This window comes from Brassica oleracea, chromosome C6 (genome assembly GCF_000695525.1).
Source record: "Brassica oleracea var. oleracea cultivar TO1000 chromosome C6, BOL, whole genome shotgun sequence".
Taxonomy (NCBI): domain Eukaryota; kingdom Viridiplantae; phylum Streptophyta; class Magnoliopsida; order Brassicales; family Brassicaceae; genus Brassica; species Brassica oleracea.
In genome coordinates, this window is record NC_027753.1 from 17750156 (window position 1) to 17760481 (window position 10326).

At 34.3% G+C, this 10326-nt stretch overlaps 1 protein-coding gene across 1 annotated transcript in view; it reads right to left on the reverse strand.

Moving 5' to 3' along the window:
• Nucleotides 1-3150: 3150 nt before the first annotated feature.
• The window catches only part of LOC106297626, a 12445-nt gene continuing 5269 nt past the window's right edge, over nt 3151-10326 (reverse strand). Inside the window, exon 5 of the mRNA XM_013733831.1 lies at nt 3151-3332. Coding sequence (XP_013589285.1) covers nt 3151-3332 — 182 coding nt within the window. The remainder of the gene's footprint in view (nt 3333-10326) is intronic.

A 10326-nucleotide genomic window follows, 5' to 3' on the forward strand; every position in this document is an offset into this window, starting at 1 on the left:
AGTTGAAGAATCCTTGGACACATCGGTTTCATTCTGAACAGGCACTGGGAGATCCTCAACCAATTCCCCTTCCTCAATATCTGCCCATTTTCTTGTGTCAGAAATAGGCAACACCTTTTCTGCTACCAACACACGATCTTGCGATGGGTTATTTGGAGCCTTACGACGAGTAGAGGGGCTGACTGATCTCTTCCTTGGAGGGTTTACCTTTGCAATATGAGTTCTGCATTTTTCCTGCAAGTGGCCGTACTTCAAACAGAGCTCACATTTCAATGGAAGCCACGGATAGGACACCTCAATAGTTGTCTCCTTCCCATTTGAAAAACCAGAGATGATCTTCCTAGGTAATGGCTTTGTAAGGTCCACCCTAACATAAAGCTTGGCGACCTTAAAATTTTCTTTCCTCTCAGTTTCTGGACACAGAGAGATAGATTTTCCCACTGCCGTTGCTAGCCTACTCAAGCTTTCTTTGTTGAACAGCAGATACGGAACATTCCTAAGCTCCACCGGAACAATCGTCTGAGTAATAGGGGCTTCATCCGGAGTGAAGTCTGGAGACCAAGGAGCCACGAACATTGGAAATCCAGCTACATTCCAGCATGTCCTAGAGCGTAAGAACTCCCTAGTTTTGGAGTTAGTAACCCTCAATAAGAACTCTCCTTCGCCCACATTGTGAACAAAGATTCTTGGACCGTTCCTAGCCCATAAAGCATTAACGACTCCGATAATACGACCCATTGCTGGACAGTCCCCATGGAATCTTGCATATATGAATTCTTTAAACTCCTCCTTCGCGGCCGCAACGTTTTCGTCCGGAATTAGTACGAAAGGTACACCAGAAACATGTTCAGACGGGGTACCAATCTCCTCTAGCTCAGCTGACACTTTCAGTAGGCTAGCATAGCTTTTTGTCTCTTTCGTCTTCTCAGGCACCACCAGAGTAGGTGTCTCTGCTGAGTTCGAAATTGAATGATTTGGTGTCAAGCAAGCAACACCTTCCTCCCCACATGTAGCAGGAGTAAAATCTTCCACAATCGTCTGAATTTCAGAAGACTGGGCATACGAATCAAGGTTTTGAGAAATAGAGCCGGCAAGGTTTCCAGCATCGACCACCGTAATAGTCAGAAGAACCGTCTCAGGAGCCACTTCCGTGACAGCTTCAGCAACGGAGCCTAAGGCACCGGCGATTGGACACTTCTTCTTCAACGAATTAACGGAGATGGATGGCTTAGAAACGGCTTGAAGACGCGCCATTTTCGAGGACCCACGGAGGGCATTACGGCGTTTCTTCTTGGGAGCCATTATCAGGAGACAGAGAAAGGAGCAGGGGGGAGAGTTCTCGTCAGATCGGCGTGAGGCCGTCCGGCGGCGGATCTAGGGTTAGGACCTTATCTCCTAATCACATGCACCTTTGTGTTACCTCTTGTCTTTTGTCTTTTCATAGTGGGAGTCTAATCACTAGTTGAAGCTTTAATGTACGACTCATCGTCAACGGATGATCAAATTTAATATATACAAGCCCTAATAATACGTTTTGTCAAGAATCAAGGAAAGTCTATGTATATACTCGATCCAAAAATATAATTAAAACTAATAAGACGTATCTTTGTAATATTATTTGAGAAGTCAGTTTCTTATGTGTTACGCTCACGTTAACTTTCACGATTGTTGATTACACTGATATCCTTAATAAATTAAAGATATACATTTAAATACTATTATTGAATGTTTATTTAGTTTTCTTTTAAAATTTTCTAAATAACATATATAATAGAAAGGAAACATTTATAAAGTTTTTAAAAAAATTTAAAACGAAAATATATGTATATAATATGATTTCATTAAAAATGAAAGTTCACAAAATATAAATATTTTAAACTGCTTATTTTTAAGTTACAGTAAAAAAAATCTATAAATTATATTTTACTTATATAATATGATTTTTAAAATACAATCACCCAATTTTTTAAAATGCTTATTTTTAAGAGATATTAAAAAATAAAAAGAATTAACAATAAATATCTTTTCATCAAATAATTACAAAATATTTTAAAATGACAAAACACTATAATTTGTTTTCATAATATTAAATTTGCTTTTAAATTTTATGTTTTTTTTATGTTTGTGGAACTTAATATGACTATAATTAAAATACCAAAGCAAATCTGAATTCTCATTTTAAAATTAATTAATTCAGTTTACCATTTAATAAATCTAAGGCATAAAATTATTTAGAATTTATAAAATATTTTAATTATTGTAAAAATTGATATGTGTTCATGAGCTTCCAAAAATATATTAGTTACTTATGTATGTAACTTCATATTGATCATCGATTTATTTTCTGATATTTTGTTTTTTAAAAATCAACATATAATTTGATAAATATTATGAAACTACATGCACATTTAAACGATAAATAAAATTAATTTGATTGTACTTAATTATAATAAAATAATTATACTTAGTTTAAATTTGAAAGAATATATGTAACTCAATATACTCACAACATGAGTGATCGACTAATCCAAGTTATATATAAAATCATAGATTTAACTACAACAAGAATATATAATTTTATAATAATAATAATTAATTTTATAAATGTAAATTATAGGATGATTCAAAACATATCAACAAATGAAAATAAAATATTAACCAACCGTTATAATTTATTTCTTTTGTAAAATTTATGTATATGTGTGAGATTGTAGAATATTATCCTTATATTAATTTACGTAATTTAGAATCAGACACTTTAGTTTATTTTATATTTCATTCTAATAACAATATATCTTAAGTTATATATAATATTCTTCAAACATATTTACATATCTAAGACAACAACCAACGTAAATGCAAATAAGAAAATTAATCATAATTTTAATATATTTAAAATAAAAATATTATAGTTGAATTCAAAGAAATAAATGGAATCTAATATACCTAAATGATAATTAAATCGACTATAAAAACAACAAAACCGACTAGATATAACATATCTAAAATTATGTCTAATTAAAGTAATATAATATTATTATTATAAATTATGCATACAAGTTATAAATTAATGTAAAATTAAAAATAAATAAAAAGCAATTATTATAATATATTTGTTTTACAAAATATTTATACCCGTGCGGAAATCACCTAGTAAAAGATAAATGATGAACCTTGAATATCCCAAGGCTCGAGCTTGTTGAGATCAACATCACGGATAACATCGAGATCAATCTTGATGTTAGAGATTTTCTTGCGGAGGTAATACTCCAAGAGCTCCTCCTCAGTCGGGTGAAACCTAATGCCAGGAGGCACTTGTGACTGTCCGTTTACTGATATGTTCATTGTAGAGATAGAAAAAAGGAGGAAGAAGAAGAAGAAGAAGATAGAACAAGTGTATAACTAACAGGAGTATATATATATATGTGTGTGTGTGTACTTTTTAAATAAACAGGCAAAAAAATCATGCATGAGGAAAATGCATGTGTCCCTGTACTCACTTTATATTCTCTTTCGAATAAGTTTCCTTATTTAAATTGGAGTGTTAGTTGTGTTTCCTGAATATTTGGTGTTTTCATGATGTCATAATACGTTCGCATGTGCCGTCACTAATTACAAAATAAGGATACGAGACTATATGAACTTAGTTTAATAATTGTGAAATATTAAATTCCAAATGGAACTCTGGAGTCACGTACGGTAAATCTTTTTGCTAGGAAAATTACCACCTATGAGCTAACTATAATCGGCATTTGACGTGACATAGCGAATTCGTTCAGCCAAGACAACACAAAAAATCTTTTAGTTATAACTTTTCTAGCGCATTGTGGAAAAAAAAGTATTGATTTCAAGACAACACAAACTCTCTCTCTCGAAAATATTTTTCGACAAAAGAATAATTCACTCTCTCGAGTATATATTAGCTTTTCTAGATTAAATTTCACCGACGATCCGTATGCTTCCAATCGCATAATCAAAAATCAATTATGTTAGTATAAACTTGTGTTTGCCACTTAGAGCACCTCAACGCAAATACCCAACTTGGGTTTCCAATTTTTTTTTTTTTTTTTTTGCTGATTTTAAAAAAAAAAAATTAAAAATGAACAATCGCGGGTCGACACGTGTCAATGGAGCCTGCGAAACAGCCCAGACAGAAGACAACGGTCTCCCCCTTTTTGGTGGGGCCCACACCACCTTTTCCCCTAAAAACCCACCTTGCATCCCCCGTTAATCATGGCCTTAGGTTCTAGCTGACTGAATTTACATTTTATCACGATAGTTTTCTATTCTTTTGGCCGACATAATTAAATAACCCAATTATATAAATAACATAATTAAGCGCCAAAAAGAAATCGCTAAAAACAGAGTGGTCTAAAAATATCAAAATATTCACAAGGATAGGTCAAGATCGACATTTTATTTCAAAAGGTCCTTTATTTGCTCCTTTTTGGTAGTATATCGCAATTTGTATATCGCAGTTAGGACTGAACAAAAACTCCAAATCCGAAGAACCGAATCGAACCCGATCCGAAATTGATTAAATATCCAAACGGATACAAAATTTTGGTATTTAGAAAACCGAAACCGAATCCGATCCGAACCGAAGAATTTCGGGTACCCGAATGTATCCGAAATAGATATATATAATGTATTAATTATTTTTAGATTTACTATGTATTAAAAACATCCCAAAATATATATGATACTTTTAAGTTGTCCAACATACTTGAAAATATATACAAATAGTCAAAAGTAAATGTCTAAAATAGTTAAAATATGTTCAAAATACCAAAAATACTTTAAATATATATTGATGTTCTATCCAAATATTCAACCAAACCAATTTATACGTTAATTTTAGGTATTTTGACATATGTTGTTTAAATTTATATGTAATATATTATTTTGTTTATAGATTTTGAAAAATTTAAAGTATATAATGAAATTTAAAATTTTAAAGTAATTTAAACGGATTATCCGAACCCGAACCAAATCTGCAAAGATCCAAACCGAACCTACACCAAAATTTAGAAATACCCGAATGGAGCTGAAATCTATGATCCCAAAAACCTGATATCCGAATACACCTGAACTGAATTCGAATGGGTACCCAAACACCCACCCTGGTTGCAATATGTATAAAACTGTAAAAGGTTGAGATCGAGAGGTTGGGCCAGGTCAAATAGCTATTGCCTATTGGTCATAAGTAGGGTCCATGTCAACTGTAATGTAGGAAGCAAGTACACATCGCTATGACCCTCGACCTTAAAAATCGCCATGGACAAGACACTAGTCAATTTTATTTTATTTTTAGAATAGAAATAGTATATTTAATATATAATATAATTTTAATTGAAGGTTTATGGCCGGAAACGTAGAATGTCATTTGATGAAAAGATCACAAATATATCATGTGTTAAATGCGAGACTAAAGTTTGTCCGAGTGGAAGCACCATAGTCTACTGGATAAGATTTAAAGGTTTCTATACCCAGATCTGGGGTTCGGATCTCAGACTATGCAATTTATTGTAGATTATAGGAAATCCAGATTTCAAATCTCAGAAATAGTGATTTATTAAACAATTATGCAGACTACGGAATAATGACTTACAAGGGATCTTCAACATGATGCAAGTAAATATGGTCAGACGTGGATCTTCATATGACGGCTCAGGTGATGCAGTTAGGCGTAAGTCTTCATAAGACAGGTAGTATTGTCAGTTGTCGAATCGTCTATGTAATCTTTCTCGTATCATAATTGTGAAATCATAATAAATCAGAATTAAAAAAAAAAATTGTGCGTAGCTTAATTTTACAATGGACGTAGATTCAAATAATTACAAATTAAGGTCATTGTATGAGGTAATATTAATAGATCTCAAAATCCGTTCAGAAATTATGATTAGAGTTTTGATAATTTTTTTTTTTTTGTAACTGGCTTATAGAATTTTGAGTTTTGATAACTTATATAAATTTTTTTTTATGAAAAGCGTATATATTGAAAAAAACGTATGAGAAATGTATATAGTCAACTAATACAATTTTCACATTAAACTTTATAACTAGTACAATTATTACAACATATTATAGTGTTATATGTGATGTTATATTTTAAGTACAAGTTAAACACAATATTATTATTTTTTAAACTAATCACAACATATTACGAGTTTAACCAAACAACGAATAATAGTTGTGGCGGCTAAGGTTTAGAGACATTATTCGTAGATTTGGTGGCTAGGTTTTCAGAGCGGAACTTCTCTTTGAAGTCGACGTTTTGTGACCGCGAGATGCCTCTTTGGGTGGTCTCGACGAATCAGGTGATAGACTTGCGGTCTGATCTTGGACACACCAGCTTCGGTAAATTTTGGTTCAGATTTGTCCACCATTGTTGTTCACTGGAGTGGAAAGCTATGGTTCTCCTGTCAACTGTACAACTAGTATAACTAGAGGCATTGCCCCCGCGCAAGCGCGGGGTTGTAGATATATTTCTTGTTTCATCTCAATATATGTTAGGGTTATTGTAGCTGTGAATTTTGAGTTTTGGGTTGATCATTGTTTTTTATTGTTATAGGGTTAGAATTATGATGATGTACTGTGTATGCACTGTTCTCCACTCCTGAAGGACTAAACTGCGTTAGTAATGTGATTGATATAGTTCGTTTTGTTGCTTGTTGTGTCACTGAGACTTATTGTTTGTTTGTCTTTTTAATTTGTTACTTGTCCTGTTGAGATTACATAAATTATATTAAGTTTGTTGAGAGAATCTTTTGTTTCTGGATATTTTTTCTCCAGTTTAGTTGTGTGTATTAAGTAATAATTTTTTTATTCTTATTATGTTGGTTATATGTTTTTTTACTTTTAAACTTGTTGTTTTTACCGGACCTTTAAAACAAATATATGAAGACTTGTAGAAATAACTATAAAATGAGTGACAATTAGTATTTGGGTCTTAATAAGTTTTAAACGAATATATGTATTTCTCATAAGAAGACAATAGCGTTGGCATGTTGACATTGAGCATGTAAGCTATTTTTATAAGACAAGAGGAGTGAGCAGGTGGAGATGTTGTTGCCGCCTTTGTGTCTTTTGGGATTGTCTCTTGTATATCCTGGTGTGGCTGTGTTTGTTTCTCTTTTATTTGATGGTAATATGTAAAAAAAAATTATTGTTAGTTGTATTTATCAGAGTTTGTAACTTACTATGCTTTTTTGTTTAGGTAATTTCACTAATCTTGGTTGTCGTCTTCGTCTTTTTCGTAAGCATCTGCGAAAGTAAGTTTGTAAATTGTTAAATATTTGGCCGTGTAGTTTATATTTGTTTAGCTGGCTCAATGTATGTGTCGTTGAGGTTTAGTTGAGTTGATTAGTTTGGTATATTTGTTTTGAATTTTATTTGTAATATTAGACAAAAAGAGAGGTGATCATTAATGATTCGTCTTTTTTTGGGATTCTAGTTTTTGGTGTTTTGATTGTTTGGGTTATTGTTGTTTCTTTTAAACAGTAAAATAAAGATTTGTGTAAAATTAGATTGAGAAGTAAGGGAGATAAATAGACGACCACAAATCTTGGGTATGAAATATTTTTGATTATTGATGTTAGCACAATATAGACAGTAATATAAAGGGAATTATGTGTTGATTGTTTCTTACAGATAATTGAGATATAAACACCAACATTTATACTACTAAGCTAAATGATACTTTGTACATTGATGGTCGAACATAATACAATAATATATATTTCAAGAGCAGCGTTTATTTTTGAACTAATTAAGGCTTTAAATTTCAAGCAGCGTTGATGGAATACATAACGTTGCAAAATGCGGTCTGTCATCTGTGATCGTAAATCAACAAAGCATGCGGTTCACTCGAACTAATTATAAATTTAGCGGTATCCATACATTTTTTAAGAAAAGAGAGTGGCTTCAGCCTAAGTACAAACAAGTATGAATAATACGTGTATTAGACTAGGAACAATACTTAGGTTCGTCCCTATGGTGAATGGTTAAATTCACCCCTTGTAAGAATAGTTTAAAAATGCAATAAAAACAAAAAATTAAATAGCTGAAAAAAAAAACAATACCGACATTAATTAAATAGTTAACAGGTTGATCCACTTTAGCATCTTTGGTACTATCTGCAATCAGTAAATCTATAATGGTGCTAAAGAGTGGTTAGGCATTCAAGTATAAATCAATAATAAGATCATAGTCCCTTTCACATAGCTAAGCATAACTTTATTAAAATCTTTTTATAAGAATCAGAATAAATAATATCAGTAAACTTTCCCACAGACTTAAATTACACTGTCCCAGTGGAACACAGTCGGACTTAAATTACACTGTCCTAGTGTAACACAGTCGGAGTTATGGTGGAAATAAATCATAAGTACTCAATGTAACAAGTTAGGAAGATAAACCTGACCGGAGTGGATATCGATCGATGTGCATCGGTATGCATCGATCGATGTGCATCGGTATGCATCGATCGTCGTATGTGATTGTAGGTCGATCGATGTCGACGTCTCGTCCACGGTCGATATGTTGGTAATCATCCTACTTGGGTCTTGCAATATATCTGAAAGAATGAAAACAAAAGTAAATACTAGTAACTAAGAAACCCAATTAAAATTACCTAATAGTGGATTGCCTCCCCCTCAGCGCTTTGTTACAGTCATTTAGCTAGATTGTGGAGGTATGTGGCTAATTGGTGGAAAGACAACTTACTTGTTGGGAAACAAGCATCCACCTCATCTCTGCACATTCTGGACCAAGCTGCAATAAAACTTCTTGTGGCCTCATCATTTCTGGTCCATCTCTCATCCATCTTATGTATTGCATTTGAGATGCTCTATAGCCTTTCTAGGATGTTTTCAATGCTGAACTGATGCCATCCTATCTTGTCGTAGGCGTATGCTGATAGCTCGTTCAGTTCCTCATGCATTGACTCCATTTTGTTTTGTATCAGCTGCTCGTCGTCTGGTGTAGATGTGGTATCGATCGATGCAACCAAGTGTTTATCGGTCGATGCTGGTGCCTTACTGTCGATCAATTTGGAGTGTTTTCTGGTGATCGATGCTGATATATGGTGTTGAGATGCGAGTTGCCTCTGAATGGCTTTGACTTCCTTCTGTAACCACTCTGCTTGGCTATCCAGTCTACCGAGTCTGACGTCGAATGGAAAGTAGATGTCATCACACCGCTTCTCAAGTCATTACTCCATGGTGTCTAGAGCTGCGTAAAGCTTTGATGTGATCTGATCAACTTCTGAAAATCATGTTGATCGTTAAGCTTGCCAATGTACCTCTGGACATTCATCATCTGTGTAGACAAGGTGTCCAAGTATCGCATGATAGGTGAGGTGAAACGGTCGTGCATATCCTCGTAGGTTTGTAACCTATCTTTCATGCTTGCGAACTTGCTGTCGATCGATGTGATGGTGCATATATCGATCGATGTGGCTGGTTGTGGATCCTTCTTGCGAATGGTGTCCAAATCTTGCTGTAGCAGATCAATTCTCGTGCTCAACCAGTCCACATTGTTTTTGAGAGGGTTGTATACGTCGTTAATCTACGTGTTGATGTATGCGATATCCCATTCATCCTTCTTCTCTGTCAAACATTCCGGTTCTGCAGGAATATGGGATGTCTGTGGCTTGACGTCGATCGATGTTGCTTTGTTGGCGTCGATTGATGGTGGAGACGTGTTGTTGAAGGAATTGATTGAATATCTACCATCCTGCATAGCAATCTCTATAGCTCTTTCCTTCAAGTAATCCTCATCATACTCCTCAGTAGGATCCTCATTGGATGAAAGAATTACAGTCTCTACTGCAAAACTTTCATGGAATCCACTGTCTGCCCAATTGCATATGGAATAGTCATCACGTCCTCTTTTGTTGGGTTGTTGAAAGGCAAAGTTTGGATAACACTGATCTGGTAACGTGAAGTGGTCAACCGGATGCTTCCCGTCGAGCGACGTGGGATAGTGTTCATCGGTCATTGGTGACTCATTGGAATCGATCGATGATGTAGTGTGAGTGTCGATCGATTCTGAGTACTCTATTTCGTACTCTGCTCCACAATGGCATGATGCAATGTAGCCAAGGTCATTTCCAAGCTCCATGAGGTTGACCTGTTGTCTCACAACTTGAACTGGGTCATAGTGGTCGTCTGTATCTTTCAGTGTCAGACACAATCTGTTGGTGTTCATGTCACATCCACCTCCTATTGTAGCCATGAAAGCTCTTCCAAGCAGAAGTGAAGAGTTCCAGTTAAGCTTGATGTCCAGGACATGAAAATCTACTGGGACAAGGGCATTACCAAT